Here is a 27,416-nt window from a genome sequence, read left to right as displayed (position 1 = left end):
AGAACAAGTTAACTAACTACCTATTGGGAGGTACTGGATGGACTAGATGATTTTGAGTGTTTTGTTAGCTTAAGAATGTGTAAAGTACTGTGAGATCCTTGAAGAAAATGAATTTTTAAGGTGTAAATCATCATTACTAATAATGGTGATGTGTTATATAAATTATTCTATCTCTTAAAATCTTTGTATATACCAGATATATTTTAAATTACCCCAAACATTATTTTGGGGTTATTTGTAATTAATGATTCACAGATTTAGCTTATAATAAAGTATTTTATAGATTATTTTAATTGATAAAATTTATTAATCCCTAAAATCCAGTTAATTTAGTAAGGCTACCCCAATAAAGAATAATCTGGCATTATAATGCCAAATCATTATCTCTTCTACCCTAAGTCTTTTTACTATCAATAATTTATCCTTAATACTTAAATACTGTCAAAGAAGTGGGAAGATTTTCCTTGACATGAATTTTTGTTTGAAGTTAATTATTTCCTCTTCCCTTGTGGAATATCAAGGTTACTCAAGAATATAGTCTTTCCAGTTATTTTTGGAATTATTCAATTATGAATTTATTCTTCTTTTCCTGCAGTTAAATTTTATTTCAAATAGCAGAATAAACTTGTGTTACATTCTCTTCTCATCTTATATACCTTCAAACTTTTCAAAATTTCTTTTGTTTAGGATTGTTTTTTCAGCTTTGGCTTTCAATATGTGTAAGAAATGTTCAATGAAGGACAAAGAATTTAGACTGCCATTTTACTGTAAGACGTTTCTCACCTTGAAGATAGGAGTGGAAGAGGGAGAGGATACCCAAGGACATGGGATAGGACATGCTTTCTTTCTTTATGCTCGTAATGAATCTTCTTTAGATGAAATGGATCAGAGAAAATAAATAGAACCAACCTAAAGAAGTATGGTAGGCACACACTGTTGCTAATTATGGCATCTTTGCCACATTGAGTAATAGTCCTATGTCCGTCAGTGATTTTCCTCATTATCGTGGCTAAATTTTTGTGTACTTGGAACAAAATTCCTTGAAAAAATATTTTTTCTTATTTTTAAATAGGTAATACCTTTACATGGTTCAAAATTCATAAAGTAGAAAAATGAGCGACCAGTTTCACTCTTCATTGGCAATCAATGTTGTTCATTTATTTGTTCAAAATCATCCTTCCAGAGATATTTTATGTATGTATGATGAAAAGTCACGTATATTGAAAGACGTTTTCAGTGTTTAGTTCTTTGTATAATTCCTTATTGCAATAGAGTTTTTGTTTTTATTATACTGATTTTCTTTGTAGTATTGATCGTAGCTTTTAAGGGTTTATTAATTTTAATGTTTTAATAAAAGTTGAAGCACTTTTTGCACTGATGAGAAAATTGGGCCCTTTGAATGTGTCACAGTGGCCTATCCTATCACTGCTTTCCTTAAACACTATTCTACCAGTCAAATTAATTTTGGGGGGCATTTTCTTAGAAAAGTTGAGCTAATGGAAACTAGATGATTTGAACATGGGTACATTAGCACTGACTGGTTCCTATTCCTAGAATTTATTTCCTTCAAATTACATTTAATATGGATTTCCCTTAAAAGAAAGAAAACATTTTGAAGGGTCAGCTTATTATCTGTATTAAATCTTATGAAATAGAAATGTGGACCATGTCCTCTTTCATAAGATTTTTTTAAATTTAAGCAATATGTTGTTGATCCTTCTAGACATTTCTCTACACCAAAACATATATATATATATATATAAATATATATATATATTCTATGTATGTGGGCTATATATATTTTTTATATGAATGTATTTGTTACCACATAACTGTTATGCAACGTTTTCTTATTAATTTTTTCTGTGTTAGTTCCTATAGGTTTCTCAATCTTTTTCACAGGTATCCAGTATCCTATATAATTTATTAACCATTTATTTATTTATAAAATCTGGGTTATTACAGTTTTTAAATATTACAAATGGTGCTGCACTAAATATTGTTAAGCATATTTACATATTTTTGCTACTCTTTTGAATATATCTGTAGGTATGAATTCCTAGAAATGAAATTGCTAGTTATTAGAGGATCCAGATTTTTATAGCTGCTGCTAAATTGGTCAAAAATGCTAAACCAGTCTACACTTCTGTTAACAATTGAGACCTCTTGACTCCCCGCATTCTCATTAACATGAATTAGATTTCCTTTTTCTTTCTTTTTTTTGTATGGTTTAATTTTCTAATCTCTGATCATAGTCCCCATGTTCTTTTAATCTGAAAAATCTCCCTATATTCCAGGTAGCTCTATGAGCTGCTCATTAATTGTTCCCAAAGCAGTGGTGAACTATATAAGACACAGGTATAAAGTTACTTTCTGGAAGAATATTCAGACATCATTTACAAATGCAAATTTTGAAATATTTTGTTAATTTTTTTAGAAAACAAATTGATTTTAAAAAAATAACTCAGACAATATCAATTAACGCCATTCTGAAAGAGATTAATGTATCTTCCACTATAGGATTTTAATGTTATTTTCTTTATATTGTCACAGTTTTATAGCATTTAAATTCTATTTTATGATCCTGTTTCTCACAGTTGTTTAACTGTATATTTAGGTAGATTCAGTGTTTACCTTAATAGTCTTTCATATTATGCAGCTTCTTAATTTCTGAGTTCCTGAACTTGACTTGCCTTTTGGCTGGCTGATAATGGTATTTTGATTTGAGTTTACTTTACCTTCAAAATGAGTCCCAGGTACTTACATTGTTGAGACTACCGTACGTTGTATTTATAAATGAATGTAGCCATATATAAAATAATTGAATCATTGTTTTTTTCCCCTCAAAATTCTAAGCCCTCTATTCTGTTGTCTTCTGGTACTGGATATTGCCAAATTCTGCTAGAATATTCCCCATTATATGTAAGGGACTTCCCATTTCTGCCTGGATTATCATAAGATTCTTTCATTATACTCAAACCTCTATGATTTAACCAGGATGTGTCTTGGTGTTTATTATTCTATATTAGTTTTTCCTGGAAAACCGTGAATGCTTTCTAACTGAAGATTTTAGGCCTTCCTTCTCCTCTTTGTTCAGCTATTTGTAGAGTTAGTGTTCTCTTTAATTTCTTTGAAAGTGTAGGGGAATATTTGACTAATATTTTACTGTTCCCATTTTTGTAGGAACTTCCTAACAGGTTCTGTTTTAGACACTTTGTGCTTATTATTCATATTTGAATGGGGCTTGCTATTTGTTGAAAATCATACAGGGGTAGGGCAGGGAAAGGAAGTAAGCTTTAATGGTCAGCTTCTTCAAATCATGTAGTTGTCTCAGAGTACTTTCTTACCAAATCTCTACCACAGGAGCAGGTATCCACTTAGGGTAAGTACATTGCCCAGGTAGGAGGTAGGAGTGACTTTGAGGGAAGTCTTCTCTAGGCCACAATTCTTTTATTTGGAGACTTAGTTGACTGTGGTCAGTAACTGCAAAGCTTATTATTGTTTCCTCAACCTTATCTCTGTCTCACCTTCAGGTACTTTCTCTCTGTCAGGGTCTAAATCTAGAGACAATACAGATATTCCATCTCTGAAGTTCTTTGAAGGTTCCTGTTTTAGTTGAAAAGTGTGAGCACTAAAGTGCATTTATAATGGGGGGAAAGCTACATAGCTATTCAATCATCTTACAGTGTTTTCCTTAATTTTTCTCCCAATTTTTGATATTCCCAATGCTTTTAATTATTTTTCTTGGTTAGATATTAAAAAATATTGCTCTTTATTCTGTGGCTTTAGTTGTGTTTGGAGACAAAGGCATGAATTCAAATAATTCACCAGAATTATATCTGCATATGTTAAATTTTATATTGAAATTATACTGATAGAGAACCACATTGTCATACCCTTAAAAAAAAAATCATACCTGGCCCATGAGATTATGATCTCTACAGATGAGAATATTTTTAGTTGAAGAGTTACAAAGCCCAGCATCTGAAGTACCCGTCACAAGGTCTTCATGGCCAAATGTGATTGTTTTTGGAATAAGATCCGTGAGTTCTTCTTTTTCCTTTCACAGGACAAGCAGGAGGACATGAAGACTATTTTGGAGGGCATAGATCCGGCCAAGCATCAGGTGAGGGTGGCCTTTGATGCTTGTAAGCTACTACATAAAGAATAGATGTTATAGGTAACCAGAACTCTGGATATCTGAATTCCAGCCAAGAAGTTCCAGGACCCTGCTGGGTGACAAAGGAAATCCTCTTCAAATGAAAAAGATTATTACGTTCCAATAAAAAGAGATGCACATTACAAGTAGTTTGCTTCCTTAGTATTCTTTTTATGTGGTATTCTTAAAAAATCTCTTAGTTGGAAATAGATTTTCTTATCCAGATAGTTCTTTTGCATTCTCTCTTATTGGGAGAGTTAACATACCCCAGAGAGAAAGGCTCAGTCATAATGTCCTTTGCATTAACTTTGAAACTCAGATTTAAGGTGATGTATTGGATTGTTTTTATATAATCCTCAAATAAACAGAAAAATTAGTTTAGTGATAACATTTATTATATTATTCATGCCCTAATTTCTATAAAGTTAAAATTTTCTTCTTAAAATTGTCTCCTGTTATCACATTCTGAAATTGGTTTTTAAGAAGGTGAATACTTGTTCATAAGCAAATATTTCCTTTGAAAAAATGTGTGGAATTTGTGCGTGTTGGTTTTAAAAGTCAAGCAAATTTAGTATCCACTGTAATGCAAAGAAATTTGTTTAAACTCAGGAGCAGTGCTTAATTTTTAAATTAGGAATAAATTGTAATTAGATCACAACATAGGCCATCTAAAGTAAATTTTTCATTGTAGAGCCACTCTTAATTGTACTGCTTATTAAGTATCTTCGTTATTGACTAGTTGGATGGAAGTTGTTATATTCTAATTTGAACAAAGTAGATAAATTTATTTCACAAAATATTCTGTGAAAATGTGAATTTTTATTCAGCTTGCTTAATATCAGGGCTCCTATCAAGAATGTAAAGCTGAGCATTATTTCAGAGAAAGTATTTCTTTCTCCCTGGATTTGTTAAAGGAAAAGTACTTTTAAGTCTATCTTTCTAGCTGTAAGTCCCCAAAACTTGGGATACTTTTTTAAAATGAAGTTTGCACTCTCAGTTTTAGAGGTTCAGATTCAGCGGATGTGAAATGGGGGAGTCTGCATTTTAACTGATATCCCAGGAGATTCTGATGACAAGTCCTCAGTATTCCACACTTTGAGACATTCCTGGAATCCATACAGATTATTCTGCATCACTGTTGAGTTCTGTCCTTTTTTCCATCTTTGCTTTATAATCAATCATTCTTCCTCATCTAAAGTGAATAAGCTTGTTTTTTCTCTTTGTTACTTGTGATTTTTAGAAACTGAGCTAAACACAAGCCCTAGAACAGTGCCTCTTAATCTTTTTTCCATCTCAATTTGCCAGAGGGATATGAATTTGGTCAGTAACAGTAGATCACTAAGGTAATGATTAATATACAGTGGTGGGTTGGAAGAACATACCCCCCCAGTGGAGAGTATCAGAAGCCTCTAGTGTATATATAGATAGTATAAAATAGTCTCCCTCCTCTCTCCTGTGATTCTGGTTCTTCCCCCTAGACAATGTCCACCTCCAACTCCAAGAAACACTGCCTTTGTGATAGAATACAATCTTTAGATATATGCCTTGGGTGTCCATGACTGTGATTTTAAAGGAAATCAACTTATTTTAAAGAAAATAAATTTAATTTAAAATCAAATTTTGTTATCAAATATTTGTTAAAACCAAATAGAAAAAAAGACACCTTTTTTCTCTTAGTGCTTATTCATCAGAACTAGGACTTTGCAGTGTATTTTTCATGGATAAGCTTTTAGGGGGCTTATGAGCTCTAATTATCCATTAATCAATATATTTAAACCGTTAATGATTAGCTTACCTTAATAATATACTTTAAATATGACCTCCCACTTTTTAAATGTTCACTTTTTATTAAGGAATAACAAATATATTTTTTTAAATTTTAACTACTCAAAACTGGAAATCTTTTGTCAATTTTTTTCTTGATCTAAAACTATCTGCGAAATACACAAAAGTCCTAATACTTTTTTTTTAAAAAAGGCCAAGTTCTCTCTTTCTAGGTTATTGTATGTTGAATGAGTCCTTTTCAGCTTTCTCAAGGTTGTTTAAATCTAAGTACAAATGACTTCCAGTCAAGAAGGTAAAGTCAGTGTTAGTAACTATATCTTGAAACCTCTCTGCTCTCTATCATTTCAAGTACATAGACATATTCAATAAAATATGGAAGAAAGACAAATTAAACTGTAAAATATGTAGCTATACCCAGAAACAAGATTAAAGAACTCTGTGGACTAGAAATGGAGCATGGATCCATAGCTGAAGCTGTAGGCCCAAGGAGAATTTAGGCTGAACAAAAAAGGGCACTTGGGTCTGGAATTTCAAGTTCTATGGGGGAATAGGGACTGAATACATCTCACATGGAGTAGGCCAATAGATTGAGTCTACTTGAATGAAGCAAGGAACTGGGTATTGCCCTGGTATTGCCCTACCTGTGAACCAAGGTGGAAAAAAAGCTCCAAGCAACTGCTCAGGGTTACAGTTAGAAATTAGCTGAATTGTTCTTGGTAGAGGAAAGAAGCAAAGACAACAGTGTAACTAAAACTTGAAGAACACCATCCTTTGATTTAATGAGCCGAGCTGAAATAATTCCATGGGACCAGAAGCTTAAGTTACCAATGAAAGATCTGCTACTGAAATGGACTTTAAGGGCCACACTGAGACAACTTTCAAACCATCTGATGAGAAGGGATAAGTTTGTGGATGGAAAAAGAAAAAACAACTCTCATGCAAAAATGAGCTTTTCCAAATAAAACAATTATAAAGCTCAAGAGCATATATGTTAAAAGAGATACTCAAAATGCAAGCAGACAAACCAAAACAGGAGAATACACACCCAAGAAAATTGAAATAAAAGACTTTAATCTTGAAAATTTTAAACATGCTTATTTTAAAAACTATGACCGGTAGCCATAAAACAATGTGAGACAATGAAACAAAAGATGATAATTATGAATTAAGAACAAGTGAATATGAAATAAAACAAATTTAAACTTTGAGGGAAAAATTGTGAAAATAAAAATTCAATATATAGGCTATGCAATATATTGGATACAGTTGAATAAAGAATTAGTGAATTAGATGATAAAACAAGAAATAACACAATATAGCACAAAGATAAAGAGATGGAAAATATGAAAGAAATTGAGAGAAAAAATAGATTGAGAAGCTCCACCGTACGTCTATTTGAAGTTCCTAAAAGAGAGGTTAGAAAGAGAAAGCAGAGACAATGTTTGAAGAGATAATGATGGAGAATTTTCTAGAATGTATGCCAGACATGAATCTTTGATTGATTGAAAAATCAATCACTGAGCAGAACAAATGAAACTGTAGAATTTTAAGGATAAAGAAAAGTATCTTAAAAGCTACTGGAGGAAAAAATGCATATTTACAAAAGAGCAATCAAATTTTTGATAGATTCAGATCAACAGTAATAATCACAGAAGACAGTGGGGGTTAATATCCTCAAAATACCAAGAGGAAATAACGGAGTATAGAATTTTGTACTCAACTACCATTCCAGAGAAGGAAAAATAAGCATATTTTCAGATCTACAAGAATAAAAGAGCTTACCACCATCAGACCCTTGCCAAAAGAACTACTAAAAGATATGTACATCATAAGGAGAAAAATGAACCCTGGAGGAAGGCGTGGGATGCAAGAAGCTACGGTAAGCAAAGAAATTGGTAAAAAATATTATAAATATAAATTTTTGAGTATGAAAACCTAAATTTTATGCTTAAAACCAAAGTAGTGCTGAAATTCTAGACAGCAATAGCATGAAATTCAGAAGAATATGTTAAAAGGTTAAAAAGCCATGTTAGAGTCCTTGTGCTGTTCAGGGGAAGGATCAGGTACTGAATGACTTTAAAAATTCTTTTTAGAAAAATATATCAGTAATCAGAACAAATATAAACCTATTGAACTCAACTGTTAAAGGGCAGAGACTTTTGAATCAGATTTAAAATCAAAACCTAGCAAATGCTGTTTTTAAGAGACAAATTTAGAGCCCAGTGACCTTTCCCTGGTTGACAAAGTGATGGAAAAAGTTATGTAAGGCAATATTATTATCAAACAAAATGGAATTTTAAGCAAAAAGCATTTTCAGAATTAAATAAATGCTTCTCCAACTGATATAACAATCAGTTACTAATCGGTAAGTAACAATTTACCCTCCAAATAAAATGGAAAATTATAAAATTATAAGAAAAATAGATCTACATTTGTAGTGATAGGATTTTTTTCACACACTTCTCTGTGAAACTGATACATCAAACTGATAAAACAGTTGTTAAGAATAGAAAGATCGTTTGCTCTTATAAATTGAGGGCTAGCATGCTGTTTCCAATAAATACGCTGTATATTCTTTTCTAATACATGGAACATATATAAAATTTGTCCATGTTTTAGGCCACAAAAAAAGTCTTTAAAAACCTACAAACTCCTTAATCATATGGATTATGTTCTCTGATTTCTATTGCTTTAAAATTACAAATCAATAATAAAGCCTTTTTTTAAAAAACTCATACATCTAGAAATGAAGAAAAATACTTTTACATAATTTATGGGGTAAAGAGGCAATTATAGTAAAAATTACACAGTAGAAATTATCACAAAACCACACATTAAATCTTGGGTGAGAGGATAAAGTTAAAGTGGTCCTTAGATGGAAAATTATATGTGTAATATATAAGAATATATAAAAAATGGAAGTAAATGAAGCTAATAAAAGAACAACAGTTAGTACAAAGAAGGAAAGAAATAATGAAGATAAAAGCAAAAGTTAGTAGAATAGAAAAACAACAAAAAATAGGGATAGAAAAGAAAAAAATAGGGATGAAAAGCAAAATTAAAAGCCTGATTAAAAGAAAACCTACTGAAATAGGTGAAATAAGCCAGACTGATTTTATTTAAATGGGAAAAGGCACAAGTAAATGATAGAAACTTAAAGGGAGTTATAACTATTTGATACAGGAGGGATCTTTAAAATTTGTAAGGTAATTATATGAACAATCAATAAATTTGAATACTTAGATTAAATGAATACTGATTTTTTTCTATAAATATATAAATTATCAAGATTGACTCAAGAATAGGAAACCTCAATAGGACAATACCATATTACAAATTGAATCCGTAGTTTAAAATCACCCATTCAATGAAAGTAAGAGGTCCAGATGGATTTATAGATGAGTTTTACTAAATGCTCAAGGAATAGATAATCCTCCTATTCTTGTAGCTGTTCCCAAGAACATAAAAAGAAGAAATGTTAAACTGCACAATATCTAAATTTGTAGCCTTGGAAAATAATTTTCTGTGTTTATGAAGGAAAAAATCATAAGTAATTTATATCTTAAAATTTTGTTGGTCTTGAACTAATAAACCCAACATTCGTAAGTAAGTAGTGTATACAAATTTGATTCCTATTTTAAAGGAAGGATTTAGGGGTCAGATATTTTGAGACAAGTGTTACATGTTGTGGGATATACATTATTAATTTTAGGAAATAAAATATTTTAAATACAGTATAAACATGTGACATTGTTTTACCAACCATTTTCTTAAGTATAATTATTCAAAACCAAAGGAATGAGTATATTTATAGGGAGGAAAATTAAATAGGTAGCTTTTCCCACTTTTTATTTCAGAAATCTTATTAGTATGTTGAATTTTGAAACTTGACCTAGGGTGAGGATCTTGGGACTGTACTTTTCTGATTTCTTTTAACAGCTATGGTAACATTTTAAATATACAGAATTAACAGTTAAAGTTTATTCAAAAGCAGGGCTTTCAAAATCTTTTGTCTTGGCCACTACTTATGGGACCTAGTTATGGTGATAGGTGTCATACCAGGCTTAAGACATAAGAAAGAAAGGAAAAGGAAAAGAAAGGAAAAGTGACGTTAGTATTGCCCACCCATGTTCTTGTAGTAATGTGTTATCAAATGCAGATAATGAATGTCTTACTCTAAGTTTAGCTACTACTCTTAATTTCTTGTTAAATTAACTTTTCTTTCCCTTATTCACTTCGTAGAAAATTTAAACTTCAAACCTCAGTCCTATGACAGGGAGGATTTGAGAGGTCAGTTATGCTTAGGTTCCTGCTTGGTAAACAGTATTCAAGCATGTCATTGTTTTAGACATTAGCTATATAATGGTCAGCAAAAATAGACATGCTTGCTGTTCCCATGGAGCTTACAGTTTAGTAGAGGAGACATGTTAGCCAAATAATTACACAAACTAAGATATGATTGGAACTTAGGAAGGAGCGGTTCATGGAGCTGTAAGTCAGTAATAGGAAAAGTGACCTAGTCAGGAGGTTCAGGGAGCTCTTCCTTGAGGAAATAACATGATATGAGATGTGAAGGAATAAAAGGAGTTAATGGAGAAGGGTTTCAGGGAAGATGGAACAGCTTGAGCAAAAAGGCTCTGAAGCAGGAGGGGAGATAAACAAGTTGCTGAAGGAGCAATTTATTTCCAGTGTGTGGTTGATTGCAATGATAATTCAGAAATAAGTCAGATGGAAAAATTGGACAAACAGCTTTCTAGGTCTTTCTGAGTAAGATCTTTATGGTGTATGTTTTGTTTGAAGTAAATTGCCAGAATTTTAAGTTTACCTGCCTTTGGTTATAACTTCAAAATCCATTCTAAAGCCAAATTATTTTGGCATTATCTATAGTTATTCATGCTTCCATACCTTAGAGTTAATAAATATTGTTTTTTAAGCAATATGCATAACAATTAAAAAGACAAAGCATAAACTGTTTATAAAGTAGTTGAGAGATTCTACACTGTAAAGATCTTTTTAAAAAAACCAGTGGAATTCCTGTCACTACAGTCCAGTCTAAAGTTTCCATTGGGTTGACAATCTAATTTCTCACTGTTAGTTTGCCTAAGTTGTAGATCAGATTTAGTTATGTAAGTAGACTAAATTGTATTCTCTTGGGAGAGCACACTATTTTTAAGTTGTGTGGTAGCTAAAGGATTCTGAATTAATTAGAGGAATGGAGCTGAAATAAAGCCTGCCTTAATCACTGATCTTTATCAAGTTTTTTTTTTTTTTGAGGAAGATTAGCCCTAAGCTAACATCCACTGCCAATCCTTCTCTTTTTGCTGAGGAAGGTTGGTGCTGAGCTAACATCCGTGCCCATCTTCCTCTATTTTATATGTGGGACACCTGCCACAGCATGGCTTGATGAGTGGTGCGCAGGTCCGTGCTGGGATCTGAATCTGCGAACCCTGGGCCACCAAAGCAGAGTGCATGAACTTAACTGCTGCGCCACTGGGCCAGCCCCTTTCAAGCTTTTCTTAGTAACAAAAGAGGACCAGAAAAACAGAAATTAATGTTTGCATACATAATGAAGAGAGGATAGGTGAGAGAACTTTTCATAGAAGCCGTGTGTCAGCTACATTTTAATATGTAGATGACTATAATAAGAGTTTGGCGTTCTCTCAACAGACAGTACTACTTACCTGCAGACTTACCATACAAGCAAGCTCCTTTTAGTGGCATTTGATATTAGCATGGTTGGAAGCTGTGTTATCATTCATTCCTCTTGCTGACAAACTTCCTAGAAAGAATAACGTTCTTTCTGCTATTATGAGACTGCTTCTTTTGCCTTTGACTATTCAAGTATTTAATTTCTACTCTAAAAAATATCTGCTCGTTAGTATATTTTTCTTTTTCCTTTTTCCCTTTACTCCTGAAATACCTTAGTGTTTTTCTTCAGTGATTGGTTTCTGTCCTGTGATAGAGTTCTTAGCTGGCTTCTGATATGATAAGGTCAGGATCCGCCTAATCACCTCACAAGACTAAGTTTCCTTTTTCACAGGTCAAATGAGTAGTTAGGAAAACCTCTTTTTAACCTTAAGATTAGAAAAATGCTGTTATTTCTTTTGGGGGATCAAACTAAACATAAGTACATATCATCTTTAATGGTTATGGTTTGGTATACAAAACTGAACTTGCCCTTAAAAAGTTACACCATCTAGTGTGGACTGAAATTAATCCTGTATTTTGGAGGAATTGAGGTAGGTAGTGTAAGTGTCTACATTGAGTAAGTATTAAGTCTTCATTATTTCTTATGTTATTAGTACTAAGTATTCAAAATGGTTAATGAATTGGCACCGATGGATTATTTTTTGTATTTTAAATAGGAACATGAATCTGAAGGTGGAAGAACACCTTTGATGAAAGCTGCAAGAGCTGGTCATTTGTGCACTGTGCAGTTTCTTATTAGCAAAGGTAAAGAAAGTATAAGTGATCATTTCCAAGAGGCTACAATTTCTGAAAAAAAGTCCTAAACTGTTGGAATTTATGTTAAAGCTACTTTACCTACAGGATAAGTATTATATTGTAGTCTTTTGTTGCTGTATTTTATTTAGTAAGCATAGACTTAGTGAGGTACCTACTGGGATCTTCCTTTATTAGTTTATTGAGTTTTAAGTTTTCATTAACCAAACAGCATACAGTTGCTCTCAAAGTTAGAAAAGCCAAATGTAAAATGTCCAGCTGTATTTAGTTGATGCAGTATTGTTCAGCACTTAATGATAAGGCAGCTCTGCTGGAAAGGAGAGGGGGAGAAAGTATGCTATCATTGTTTATGGTATAGTTGAATTAACTGAGTATGTAAGGAGTTATTATTTTTGTATTCCTCTAGAGACTCTATTATTAGAATGTATTTAGGCAAAGAAGTTCAAATGATGGATAAAGAGGTGGTTCAAGACTGTTTACTATAGAAAAGTGGAATGTTGCTGAAGCCATGTTAGGTTGAACCATATAAAATTGTCATTTTATACATCAAAAATGGTAATATCAGCAATTTCACTTGGTTCAGCCTAACTCTATGTATAGTGTTAGAGGTACTCTGACATCTGATGAAAAATCTTAGGATAGGAGGGTAAAATGCAAGGAAAGTCCACTCAGGTGATGTCATGTTATTAAAATAACAACTTTGTGTCTATATTCCAATAACATTCTGACATTTTGTGCCATTAAGAATGCAGTGTAACATCTCATCATTTTAAATATACTTGTTTTCTTCTTTAATTGGATAAAACTAGGTTTATTTTCTTCATTTTTGCTGCCAAGTAAGGCATGTCTTTACATAATATTATAACATAGTCTGTAAAGCTATTTACTTCAACCATGCAGAAGTAATGAACAGATGGATAACCTTGGAGTTCTCTCATGCTCGTTTACTAAAGGGGTTGCCTAATCATACCCAACAACTACCCTGCTAAGCATATAATCAGGCTTGTCACTGATTATAGCCTTTCTAGGCTGTAGTAACTGCTAAACAACACAACATCTAAATGTATTGTTAACAACTTTAAAAATAATCTCATGTTGCTAATGTAAGGATGTTTACTGGTGTGCCTTGCCTTTCCCAAAAGGTACTTTTTGCAAGTTAGGATTAGATTCAACTAGATATTTCTGAAAATTAAATAAATTAGTAATAGTAGATTCACCCATAGGTTTATTTTTCTCTCCGTAAAATAAGTCTGGAATTAAGGAAGAAGGAAGAATGATTATTGCTGTAGTCTTAACTATCTAGTTGAGACCTTTTGGGATTGTAGAAGATAGTTGAACTAAAAACCAGTTCTTTTTTCTAGGGATCAAAAATTTATCAAAAAAGAGGCTAAGAAAAGATTGTGCATTTAGACTTTCTTCAGGTCATATTGTACAAAGCTACTGAATAACTTACTAAATAGCCTTTTGGATAACATATTTGGATAATCTTATGTCTTCTCTTCACATCTAGGTTCTTCTGACTCTTAAAATACACAATATGAAGAATTATATTTCTCTTAAATATTGTTTAGAAAGTCTGTTTTCTCTACTTTGAGACCTGGCTATATTGCCACATTCTAGAAGTAGATCAAAAATGTCTTTGAAACGTTTTGAAAGTTACATACAATGGTATTATTTGATTCTTATGTTAACCTGTATATATTTATTAATCTTAGTCTTCTAGATTTTCCATTTTAAAAGTGGTATTGAATGAACGAACTACAACTACGTGCAACAATGTGGATGAATCTCACAAATATTATATTGAGCGAAAGAAGCCAGACACAAAAGAGTACACTGTACGATTTCATTCGTATAAAGTTCGAAAACCAAAACCAGTTTGGAAGTCAGGATAGTAGTTACCATTGGAGGGGTGGGTAGTGACTGAAAGGGGGCACAAGGTGGGACTTCTGGTATGTGGATAATGTTCTGTTTCTTGATCTGGGTGCTGGTTACACAGGTGTGTTCACTTTGTGAAAAATTTTCAAACTGTACACTTATGATTTGTGCACTTTTTTTGTATCTTTGCTGTACTTCAAAAACAATGTTTAAAATGCTATCTGTGAACTGGCCTGATTCTAACTTTTGCTAAGATTGCTGTTTATTTTTCTTTGAAGGTGCCAATGTGAATAGGGCTACAGCCAATAATGATCATACAGTAGTGTCGCTGGCATGTGCAGGAGGTCACCTGGCAGTTGTTGAGCTACTTTTGGCTCATGGGGCTGACCCTACTCATCGACTCAAGGTATTCTACTTAAAAATAAGTAATTAATTAAATAACATATACATTATTATGAAAATATATTAAAATATTTTAGTGCTTAATATTTATTATTAATATTACTGTGTGAGTTTTTAAAAAATTGTTTAATTTCTTTTTTAAAGATTGGCCCTGAGCTAACATCTGTTGCCAGTCTTCCTCTTTTTTTTTCTTCTCCCCAAAGTCCCCCAGTACACAGTTGTATATCCTAGTTGTAGGTCTTTCTAGTTCTGCTGTGTGGGATGCCGCCTCAGCATGGCCTGATGAGTGGCGCTAGGTCCGTGCCCAAGATCTGAACTGGTGAAACCCTAGGCTGCTGGAGCAGAGTGCACAAACTTAACCACTTGGCCATGGGGCCAGCCCCTAAATGAGTTTTGATTTTATATAAGCTTCTAAGAAACTAAATGTATATAGCAATCATATTATATGAAGGGATTTACAAATAACTAATTATGGTGTCAATATTTCTCAGGATGGCTCAACAATGCTCATTGAAGCTGCGAAAGGTGGCCATACTAATGTTGTTTCTTATCTATTGGATTATCCAAACAACGTTCTGTCAGTTCCTACCACAGATGTGTCTCAGCTTACCCCACCTTCTCAGGATCCATCTCAGGTAATGTAAAACAGAGCTTATTTGTAAATATACATCTTCTTCAAATTGGGAGTTTTTGTTTAAAATTAGTTTTAAGCAAAACGGCTTTGTTTCTCTTTTCTATTACCTATTGAAATAAACATGATCCTAAATTTTTTAAGACTTATTTTCTTCAAAAGTACATGGAGTTTTTTTATTGTCTTATTTACTGAAAATGGTGTTTTTTAACTCTTAATACCAAACGTAAATGTAAATATTCCAAGTTGTCATCTTAATATTGTATTAAGATACTAAGGCCTTTGAAGTTATTTTTTGCTGAGGAAGATTCTCCCTGAGCTAACATCAGTCACCAATCTTCCTCTTTTTGCTTGAAGATGATTAGTCCTGAGTCAACATCTGTTCCTAATCATCCTCTATTTTGTATGTGGGTCACTGCCAGTACATGGCCACTGATGAGTGATGTATGTCCGTACCAAATTGGAGCATGCCGAACCTTAACTCCTAGGCCATGGGGCCAGCTCCCACGGTTGTTTGTTTTTTTAATGAATACATTAAGCATAATCTTGAGCAAAGAGAAAGTTTTTCCCTTAATATCTCCCAAGACAGTATTAATTATTCTAGAGAGAGCTACTTTGGTTACCCAGGAAAATATAGTTAACTAGGATATATGCACTGAAAATTCATTAATTTTTATACCTAGCTAAAAATATGGAGAGTGTACTAAGTATACAAAGTTTAGTGAAATCTTAAGTTCTTTTCTGCAAAGTTATCCTGAGACCTACTAAAATACCCCGATTAAGGGAATATATTTGAATTTTTCTTTTGACCCATATAGAGTTTGAACAAGGGTAAATTGACCAGTGAATATACGACTTATACTCCTAGCTTTAGTTGGAACCAGCAAGGCTTTATCCTTAACAAGAGAGTAATATTAATTCTATTTAACTTAAATCATTGACTACTTGCAAATTGCCTGAGTTTGCCCAATCAATATTCTCAGAAATTATTCCTTGGTAAAGGCTTTTTTATTTTTAAGAAACAAAAGAAGTGAATTTGGTGGTATATGAAGAAAATCTAAAATGGGATCTCTGTTTCATTTATAGGCCTTTGTTTTATTCTTTAGTCTGAGATTATTTTTTTCTGAGTTGACTTTTTAGGTTCCACGTGTACCAATGCATACACTTGCCATGGTTGTACCTCCCCAGGAACCTGACAGAACTTCTCAGGAGAACTCTCCTGCCATTTTAGGAGTACAGAAAGGTTAGTTGTTGAATTATTTTCCTTAAAATGGGTCTTTTATCACCTAAATAATGAAATCATAAAAATACTTTAAATTTAATGATACACAGTTACTGTGTACCAGGATTAATTGAGGTAGGTAATTCTAACAAATGCTCATAGTCTTACAGACTACTTTAAGATACAAAAGACATAAGTAATAGCAAATTGACTTCTTAAATTGTTAACATACTGCTGGATATAGTTTTCATCTGACACAGATGAAGATACTTAAGAAGCATGCCAAGTTGTTGATTATATTAAAGTAGCAAAAATATATCAGACATTTATTTTATATTTGACAATTCTTTAGCTAAACAATAGTATAATATAAAGAATGACAATGTGTGTTTGCTGTCTAGTTAAGTCTTAGTAGCATCGATTCAATTCAGTGAGTGAGAAGTTTAAGAATTACATTTAGTTTTTTTCATGTAATACTGAATGTAATGGACTTACATCTGTCAATATGTGAAGTTGGACAAATAAGTATCAAAAGGCATATAAATAATACCCAAGAATATTAAGAAGGAATATACTCTATTTAAGGACTCAAGTTTATGAGCTCTGATATTTTTCTGTTGTCTTTTTATTTGTAGATATAAAGTACCTTTACTTGATAATCATGTAGAGTTGTCGTATCTGAGTTCTTTGAAATAAAGAAAATAGGTAATATGTAAGGTATTAAAAACTACATAAAAACAAATTTATGAGCATATTTCATTCAGTATATGATAATCAAGTCCTAGAGTTTTGAAATCACAATGAAGTGTATAGGTATATATCAGTATCTTTCAGACTATGATTTAAGAAAAGTTGGTTAGGGGTAACTATTCTAGCAGCAAACAAAAGCTGCTTTCAAATTATGTCAATTTTAGTAATTTAGAGTATTGAGGGCCTTCAGCAAGGATTACTTCATTTCTAAACTATGAATTTCAGAGATAAAATATCTAGTCTCTTTGACTTAAGCTAATTATGGCAGTTTTCCATTGGACACCTAGCTGTTCAAACTTTTCAGAAAATGAAGACTTCTATTTTTAATCTTAATGAATAAAAAGCAAATTAAGCTTGTCCTTGTTAAGAAATCTGAGCATCCTAACTGGTTGACAGCCTTTAATAAATATTTAAACCTAAATGCGTCTGTTTTTTGTTTTGTTTTGTTTGGCTATACCCTGTAGAGGACTGTAGTGACTTTGGCTAGGGAAACTTGGTACTAAATAAAAAAATCATTAAAAAAATATATTATTAACCCAGAGCCACAAAATAACCAAGACATAAGCTAGGAAGGACATGGAGTATGTGTAGAGAGGAAGTAAAAGATTTTAAGTTTAGATTTAATATGAAAGTCAACTGAAATGTTTGGGTATTGATTTTTTTAAGTTGATACTCAAGTGAGTAATCATATTTTTGCTTACTGAAATATCTTTTTCTACTGAGTATCCACTTATTTTCTTCACTTTGATGTTTTATTACTTACTGAGTAGTACAAAAATGAACTAACCTTTTAAGGAATCTTCATTTTACTAAATTATTAGGGAAGGAAAAAACTAGCTCTTCTGTCTAGACACTTGAGCACTTGCTGTTGTCAGCTGCCAAGTGGCATTGCCAACCTAATATTTATTTATGCAGGAGCAAACTGATAATGCATTGTGTTAAGATGTCATGTTAGTATAAATCATGTGCATCATAGAATAGTATGTCACTGAATTAGGAAAAATCAGTTGATGGTATAAAAGTACACACCAAATCACCTGGATAGATAGAAAAACATACCTTAAATTATTAAAGATATAGTATTACTTTTTTCTCCTTAAAGTGGCTTTTTCTCCTTAAAACTTCTCATTTATGTCTCTAGAGAAGTTCCTTTGTGTGATGAAATTGCTGTTTGACCCTTTTGTTTTTGTTTTTTCTCAGTCCATAGATTATATGTATGTTGCATATGTGATTAGGGATAGAGGAAGTGTTCTTACTCTCTAGGACTCTCTTCTTGTCTTCTTCTAGCAATCATCTTTTCAAGTTCTTACATTTCACTCCTGTCTGAAGACTTTTTATTATTCATATCTGCATCCTTTTAAAATATGTTCATGCCCTTAAATCTTACCCAGGTATTTTATACATGTCCTACTCATGTTCTTTTCTTTTGTGATCCATGTGCACCATTTGTCCAGGCTCCATCCATCTTGACCCATATTTTCCTGATGTAGGCAACTAATCTCACTTATCCATTGTTGGTTTTCAAGGGTTTGAGATTCTAGGTGGCATCTGACAATGGCCTCAGAATCACCTCTATAAACAAAATGTGAAACTAGGTGAGAGTGATATGCTCGGTTTTCTAGCATTGCTTAGCTTTATTAACTATAGTTGTGAATATTCAAGTGGGAAAGGATACGTAAGTAATATCAAGCCTTTGCCTTTCCAAATGCAATTTTGTAAATAAATTTGTTGATTGAAGCCGGTGTTGCATTGTAATTACCAGTTATTTATTGCAACTGGTTCTACAGAGATTCTAAAAGAGAAGACTCTTGATTATCCTGCAGGTCAGGCAGTTTAGAACTGTTGCAAAGCATTAAAATTATGTCAGGATAAACAAAACACGTCTTTTATGTGCACCTCAAGCCCTCTTGAGGAGTAATTTCTTTTCTCTGAACTCCTGGAGGATTTTATTGGATTGTCTTTCTGGCTCTGGTCACTCCTGCTCCTTACACCTCCTTTGGACTTCAGTTGTGGAAGGTTGAGTTAATCATACTCAATCCCTGTTGCTTTGTCATCATGGCTTCTCTCTTGCTTTATGTATTCTCTTTTATCCTTCTTTCCATTTCCCTACTTCTCCTGTAGGCAGTCATTCTAATGTGTTTGATGTGCAGATTCTTTTGTTCTTACAAGTTCTTATAAAATGTTTACTACTTTGTGTGTATTTTTAATTTACATAAATGGTATTGTGCTGTAGATCTGTGTTTTTACTTTTTCACTCAATACTGTTTTTAAGATCTATCCATATGTCTACCTCTAGATTGTTTCTACCTGCAGTACAGTGCTTCACCCTGTAAATCCTCTGTTTTTCACTTATCCTTTCTACTGGTGTTAGATTGCCTCTCATTCCCTACCACCACAGACAGTGCTGTGATGAAAATCCTGATATAGTCCCCTTATTGATCTGTATGAAAATTTATTTGGGGTAAACTCAGGAGCAGAATTTCCTGTCGTAAGAGTACATAATGTTTATCTGACGAAGTGCTACAAATTCACTTTCTAGAATGGCTACAAGCAGTTTACACTCTCATCAGCAATACATAAGGTTTCCTATGTTATACACCCCCTCTCATTTCCATGCCTGCCAACCCTTGACTTTATCCTCATATTTGGATTTGTACGTCTTTATCTCTCCTTTTAGACTGTAAGCTCCTCAAGAGCAGGGTTTTTATTGCTCGTCTTTGTATGGTCCACTATGCCTTGCTTGTACTAGATGTTCAAATATTTGTTGAACAAATTAATGAATGTCAGGCTAAGAATATAGGTTATTCTGAAGGCAAAAGAAATTTATTGAGAATTTTTAAGAAGAGTGACATTATGATTAAAAAGGATGTTTTAAAAAATTAGTCAAGAAGTAGTATTCTAGAGTGGTGGGGAAAAGATTGAAAACAGAAATACAAATGTAAAGTAAGAAATTAACATGCTAATTTATATCCCAGAGTTGTTTATTGGAGTAGGTAATGTGAAAAGTTCTCATCTTTATATCAAATCATTAAAATTGTATAGAAAAATTATATGTACAGTGAATGAAATTGAGTGTTCCTCTGGAAATTTTACTGCTAATATTCTCTAGTATAGTAGATTTCCATTTTGCAGTCATGGTTACCTGAATTTACATATGTCCAAATTTAATAACATCTTTTAACATATAACTGCTTATAGTAAAAGGCAGAACGTTGAATTAATCTGTTAGCATGTAGCACAGATGCTCTATTTTTGGACACCCTTGGTGGTTAATCTTACTGTGGTAAAGATGTATAGCATGCCCTGTTACTCTGGGAAATTTGAGACAGATATTTAAGCATAGAGGGAAAATGAGTCAATTCTAGACCAGTGACTTTGATTTTTTACTATGACCACAATAAGAAATATTTTATGTTGAAACCCAGGACACAATATACATCTACTTATCCAAACACCAGTTCTGTTAGATAATATATACTACATTTGATGAGCTGTATTATTTTCAATTCTACTTCATCAACCTTTTTTTCTATTTGAGACACAGTTGGGAATGCTGTTTAAAAATCATTCCAGTAAGGTGCTATGTGGTGATGTAAGAAAGCCAGGGAATTGCAGAACAACATTTAAATTTGATTAGACAAAACCAGGGAAGGAAATATGAAAGCAAATCTAGATCCTATATGTCATGTATTTTTTCTATGGCCATTATTTTTCTATTGCACAATGTATTAATTATTTAGACACAAAAATGGTTGATAAAATTAAACTCGTTTAATACTAAATATTTCACAAGTATATGTCCACCTCATTGCTTCACTGCCCATAAAAAAATAAAGGCCATGTTCTAAGCTGTCTCTTTATCATGGTTTGCTATTATAAACTTTTTCTAGTTTTATTGAGGAAGAAAAGTGAAAAGTGAGGAAGTAGGATAGAACTCAAACCAAAGAGATGAGATGTTGACTTTACCTGTATTCCTAAATAGTACTTTATGATGTCACTGAGTGCTACCAATGAATAGATTTATTTATTTGTTTCTGGCAGTGGGAGATGTTTGAAGGAGATGAAGTGTTTTATTTTCTGGCATCTTATACTACTACCTTCCTACCTACTGAAAATTTTCTTGCTAAGAGGACCCTTGTCACATTCTCTACTTTTCCCCAAAATTGAAGGTGTTGCTTCAGCTTCTAGGAGTAATTAGATGACACTATTTGTTTTTCACTAGCCTGATTTATTCTTGATGTTATAGCTTGTGTTAGTGCTTTGATGTGTATCTAGGCAATCCCACCTACCTCCATGGCTACAGATACTCAGCCATTGTCTATTTTGGGAAGAACTGCTTTTTGGCATTACTTTCACCATCCTCTGTTTTTCCTGCTACATATTCTGGGCTTATAGTCTCTATGTTCAGTTAAAAAAGTTACCCTTAGTAATCTTGTGCTTTAAGCTTTTTGAATTTTATTTGTTAACAAGATAGGGCCATTCCTATCTGTTACTGTTGTCAAAATTCTAGTCTTATTTTGGATTATCTTACTATTTATAAGATTTTAAATCTGTGAATGTCCAGTGTGGTTAGTTATTTACCAGTCTAGTTAGTGTTGAACTCTTGCCTAGTTTTCCTTAATCTTAAATACAAATTACATAGCAACTATACAAGGGTGTTTTGAAATTAATGAATGTTTAAAGCAGCATTCAATCTTTGAAGAATTTCTAAATTTGCTTTGCTGATGTTGTTGAATTTATTACACAACTAAAAATTTCCTTGCTGGGCTAGCAGATTTATACATTTGCTATTTGTTGCAGTTATCCTCCCTTTTCTTATCTGTTGATTGTCATTAGATACTTTGAACAAACAAATCAAACCGTGGATTCCTATGTGATCTTATGGAAATAGAGTTATCTCACACATATAATGGCTTTTGCTCTGAAAGGATAAAGTCTTTCTCTACCACTTTGCTCAGATAGAAATATAAAACTGAATATAGACAATACATTTTGCTGAAGTTTGCTTTTAAAGAATAATTAAGTCTCAAAGTGATTGCAGTGATGTTGGAACCGTGGTCTTCTGACATTGTTAAAGACAGTATCTAGGGGAAAACCTGTTAGGCTTTTTCAGTAATAACGTGTTGCAGATGTTTGAGCTACCTGCAGTTTTGAGATTTCAGCAAAAAAGCAGTTGAATCTCTGATTTTTTTCTCCAGTGGTTTTGTCACCCTCTTGCAATTGAGAGCATTTTACCATCTAATGGGTGACTTTTTTCCTTTGGACTTAAGAATCATTTTGACTGTGTTGAATGATCTTATTTTTAAAATTCTTAAGTTAATTATATGATTCATATATGTTGACTGCAATCCTCAAGAGTAGACAACTATTTGTGTGTGTGTGTGTGTGTGTGTGTGTGTGTGTGTGTGTGAGGAAGATTGGCCCCAAGCTAACAACTGTGCCAATCGTCCTCTATTTTTATGTGGGATGCTGCCACAATGTGGCTTGACGAGCAGTGCTAGATGCGTGCCCAGGACCCAAACCTGCGAACCCCAGGCCACCGAAGCAGAGTGTGTGAACTTAACCACTACACTACCTGGCCGGCCCCTAGATGACTATTTTTTACCTAGTTCTTTTTTTAAAACAGCTTTTTGTTGTTTAATTTACATACCATAAAGTTCATTCATTTTGAATGTACAATGCAGTAAGTTTTAGTAAATTTAGAGATGTGTAACCATCACCATCATCTAGTTTTAGAACATTTTCATCACTCCAAAAAGATCCCTCTTGTCTGTTTGTGATCAATTCTCATTCTCACCACTATAACCCAGGCAACCACTACCTTCTTTTCTGTCTGTAGATTTGCCTTTTCTCTATGGATTTGATAGAAGTGGAATTGCACAATTTGTGGTTTTTTGTATCTGGATTCTCTCACTTAGCATAATGTTTTCAAGGTTCATCCATGTTGTAGGATATATCAGTAATTTGTTCCTTTGTATTTCTGAATAGTCCCAGTTTACCCCAAAAAGAAAATTAAAGCTTGATTTTGCCTCAAAGTAGTTATTGTATATTTCCTTTATTTTATAACCAGATGTTAGGATTGTTAATATTGACAGTTATTTTGTCATGAAGGGAATAACTTAAATATAATTTAAAACCTTAAAAAATAGACGTTTATGTCATTTTTAACATACACTGTCACTATGAGTAATCCTGTGTGGGAAGTCTCATTTTCTCTTAGGTAACATTCATTGTTTCTCCCACAGACTTTCACATGAAGAGTTTATTTAAACTCAGAATAATTGTCCTTTGTGATATAAGTTTAATATAATGTTCAGTTATAGAAGTGTTAAAGACTTATTTAATGGGAAATTTTAAAAGGATACATCTTGAAAAAACTGATTTCATGTTATATATAATAAGAGAAACATTTTGGCAACTTGAAAAACACTATACCCTACTTTGATCTACAAGTTATGGTTTCTTGTAGTAACCTTTACTTGCACAATTGATATTGTGAAAAGAACTATTGGGCAGTTAGGCTAACATTAATGGTGTCCTCGACACTGTTTTGATACTGCTTTAGGTTTGATGTTCTTTAAAAAGTCCAATCTCATAAGCAGAATTTTGAGATTCTTTTCTCTTTGATTTCCTTTTCTCCCTGTCCCTGTCTTAATTTCCAAAATCCTCCTATCTTAAAGATTAGACTTTTTTTAAGTCACATTTTTTGAATTGGCAATATCCTGGTTTGTGCTGTGTTAAATAGATGAGTATAGTCTTTAGTCTACCTATCACTGGTGTGAATCTTTGACCATTCATTCTACAGCATTAGTTATAAGGGTTTTGGGAGGGAGGTCCATGTGTGTGGGGGAGGGGGACTGATTTTTTTTTTTTTAGCATGGCACTTTTTCAAACATTTTTCATGTGCTTAGGTACATCCAAGCAGAAGTCCAGTTCCCTGCAGGTAGCAGATCAGGACGTACTGCCACCTTTTCACCCATACCAGCCTTTGGAATGCATAGTAGAGGAGACTGAAGGCAAGCTGAATGAACTGGGACAAAGAATTAGTGCTATTGAAAAAGCACAGCTTAAGTCATTGGAGTTAATTCAAGGTGAACCTCTGAACAAAGATAAGATAGAAGAACTTAAAAAGAACAGAGAAGAGCAAGTCCAGAAGAAGAAGAAAATACTGAAAGAACTGCAGAAAGTGGAAAGGCAGTTGCAGATGAAAACACAGCAGCAATTTACCAAAGAATACTTGGAAACCAAAGGTCAGAAAGACACAGTGTCTCTACACCAGCAGTGCTCTCATAGAGGAGTCTTCCCAGAAGGGGAAGGAGATGGTAGTCTCCCAGAGGATCACTTTTCAGAGTTACCTCAGGTTGACACAATCTTATTTAAAGATAATGATGTTGATGATGAGCAACAGTCTCCACCATCGGCAGAACAAATTGATTTTGTCCCAGTCCAACCTTTATCATCTCCAGAGTGTAACTTTTCCAGTGACTTAGGTTCTAATGGGACAAATTCTCTTGAACTTCAGAAAGTATCAGGTAATCATCAGATTATAGGACAGCCTCAGATTGCTATTACTGGACATGATCAGGGGCTGTTAGTTCAAGAACCAGATGGACTAATGGTTGCAACTCCAGCCCAGACGCTTACCGACACTCTTGATGACCTGATAGCAGGTGGGTTAAGAAATATATCTGTAATAATTTCTCTTTAATCTGTGTGCTCAACTTCTTTACACAATCCTCCAAAAACACAGACTTTGTATTTTTCCATTTAGAACTATCTTTGTAAAATTACTCATTTCTTGAGGTGTTTTGGAAGTGAATTTAACTAAACTCAACAGCACTAATACACCAGAGTGTGTTTTCCCCTCTTCTTTTTTGTTATTTGCAAAGGCAAAGAAAGAAAGTTGCCGTGATCCTGTATGTTAGACCTTTGGTATCAAAACTACCCTGTATTGTGTCTTGGGTAGGAGAGCTCAAAGTAGAATTTCTTTATAGAGAATATTCACATAAGATTATACATTAAATTTTCCTACTAATGATTTTCATGTTTGGAAATCATAATTCTAAATCACATTGCTTTTTCTTTATGATTTTATTTAAATATTTCTAATTAAAAGGGATGTTCAGAGAAAACTATAAGCATTCCATGTTATAATATTTGTGGTTAGAAGATTTAAAGTATATGGAAATTATTATCAACTTGATGATTTGGAGATTGAGATTTTTGAATTAACTGTCTTCAAAGCAGACACACACACACACACACACACACACGGAAAAAAAAGAAAGGCCTGTAACCTTAAAGTATGTGTTTCTGTTTATTGTTGTGTGGAAAATTACAACTAGATATGAAATGAGGTGCACAAGTTTACTTTCCCTTTCATTGTCCTTGCAGCAGTGGGAAAACAGTGCAATTAATCATTTACCTTCCTAAAGATGGCTGGTGAATGTATCACCTCCATGAGAGCCCAGTTCAGAAATGCAGCCAGAATGGCTGTTGACAGTGGATGAAGACCAAGAACTAAGATGTAGCTGGAGTGATATTCAAAGGCAGGCCAGTCCTCTGTCTCTTGATTGCAACATTTTTTTCCTTACTGTTGTCTGTTTCCTCTTGTCATATTCTCCTCCCCTCCTCCCATCCCAATTATGCTATCTCAGTTTCTTTTCTTCTTTTGTGAGCCTTTAGTCTTCCTAATCTTTATTGAATCTTTACAAATGTGGAATAAGAGTACTTAAATCAGGAATTTTATTGGGCATATGTATGACTTCTAGTGGTTATAGAATTGTAATACTACCTTTGAGGCTCCTCTAATATGTAATAGGTGTCACTGTGCAGAGGAGGAATGTCTTAGGTTCTATAAAGAAAATAAAAATGCTAGGAAATGTTTTAAGGAGTTAGATTCTTTATTCTTTAATTTGGGTTTTCAGCTCACAGCCACTTGACTCAAATTAACTTTGTGTCATTAGCATTGAGAGTTGTTACAAATTATTAATAAACTCTTATAGTTCATTTATAGTTCTAATTTCTAATCTGGGTAAAAGCAGATATTGGAGTGTGAAGTATGATTATGAATAATAATGATGGAATTGGTGACCTGGGAGTAACATTTTTAATACTTATGGTTCTATAAATAGCATTGTAATGTTCCTGATTAAATACTCAGTTTGCAGTTATGAAATCCACATTACTGGTCGATCTAGCTTTGTTGTGACTTAGGTCCTGTCTTTTTTTTTTTTTTTTTAAGAATGTAGAAGCAGCTATAATGGGAACTTGTAGGTATTAACTTTATGGTAGTATTTACAGGTGGTTCTTGTAAGGGAGGTCAAATTTTGCTCATTTCACTGAAGCATCTGTTAAACTGAAGTTCACATGAAACTTCAAAAAATTGGTTTAGAAAACATTTTTAGTTATAGAGAAGGTTAATATAAACTAATGAAATTTAATTTTTGTATTAGACATTATTGTCTAGTGATAGTTGGCCTACCATTATTGCATAATATTTTTTATTAATAAGCTTTAACTTGCAAATAAGCCAATAAATACAAAAATTATCTTCATATAAAAAACTTCCATTTTTATGAAGGTTATCTGCTTTAAAATATATAGCATTAATTAGATTTTCTTTGTTCAAGATGATGATCTGTCTCACTTAAAGTTAAAAAATGTTTTATTAAGTCTGAGTTTCTCTTAATTTTCTTAACTGAAGGTGAAATAAATTAGACAAGGATGAATTAGGTAAATAATTCTATAATTATATGATATTATTAATATATTGGTAGGATTATAGATCAGGCCAAAGATGTAATTGATTTTACCTAAATTAAATCTTGTTCTCATCCCTCATATTTAATAAAGGGGAGAATACTGTACATCTTACAATTTTTGCTTTAGAGAATATGTATATATAATAGCAATAAATATCACTCTTTAAATATAGAAGTATTTTTTCTTTATTGCTATTCTACTCGCAGAATATTTGTCAGGATAATGAGTTGGTTAAGATACATAATTTATTAATGTTGTGACTTGATTAGCTGACTAACTTAGTCTTTTAGTGTATAGTCTTAATGTGTGTCATACTTTAATAAAGTCCATGACAGGATGCTTGTAAAGTGAATTGGGAGCAT

General features: G+C 32.9%; 1 protein-coding gene across 19 annotated transcripts in view; it reads left to right on the top strand.

The window, feature by feature from the left end:
- ANKHD1 (ankyrin repeat and KH domain containing 1) overlaps positions 1 to 27,416 on the top strand; it is a 127,511-nt gene that overhangs the window by 58,638 nt on the left and 41,457 nt on the right. For 14 of the 19 annotated variants that reach the window (XM_070232745.1, XM_070232744.1, XM_070232738.1 and 11 more), the window contains exons 11-16: positions 4,070 to 4,126; positions 12,310 to 12,397; positions 14,563 to 14,690; positions 15,178 to 15,321; positions 16,458 to 16,560; positions 24,201 to 24,959. In XM_070232745.1, coding sequence (XP_070088846.1) covers positions 4,070 to 4,126; positions 12,310 to 12,397; positions 14,563 to 14,690; positions 15,178 to 15,321; positions 16,458 to 16,560; positions 24,201 to 24,959 — 1,279 coding nt within the window. Of the gene's footprint in view, positions 1 to 4,069; positions 4,293 to 12,309; positions 12,398 to 14,562; positions 14,691 to 15,177; positions 15,322 to 16,457; positions 16,561 to 24,200; positions 24,960 to 27,416 lie in introns of those variants that run through there. The other 5 variants (XM_005599151.4, NM_001204105.1, XM_070232750.1 and 2 more) reach the window with 4 other exon arrangements.

The sequence above is a fragment of the Equus caballus genome, chromosome 14 (assembly GCF_041296265.1).
Source record: "Equus caballus isolate H_3958 breed thoroughbred chromosome 14, TB-T2T, whole genome shotgun sequence".
NCBI lineage: Eukaryota > Metazoa > Chordata > Mammalia > Perissodactyla > Equidae > Equus > Equus caballus.
The sequence above is the reverse complement of the archived record's forward strand: the minus strand, read 5'-3'. Positions and strand labels throughout refer to the sequence as shown.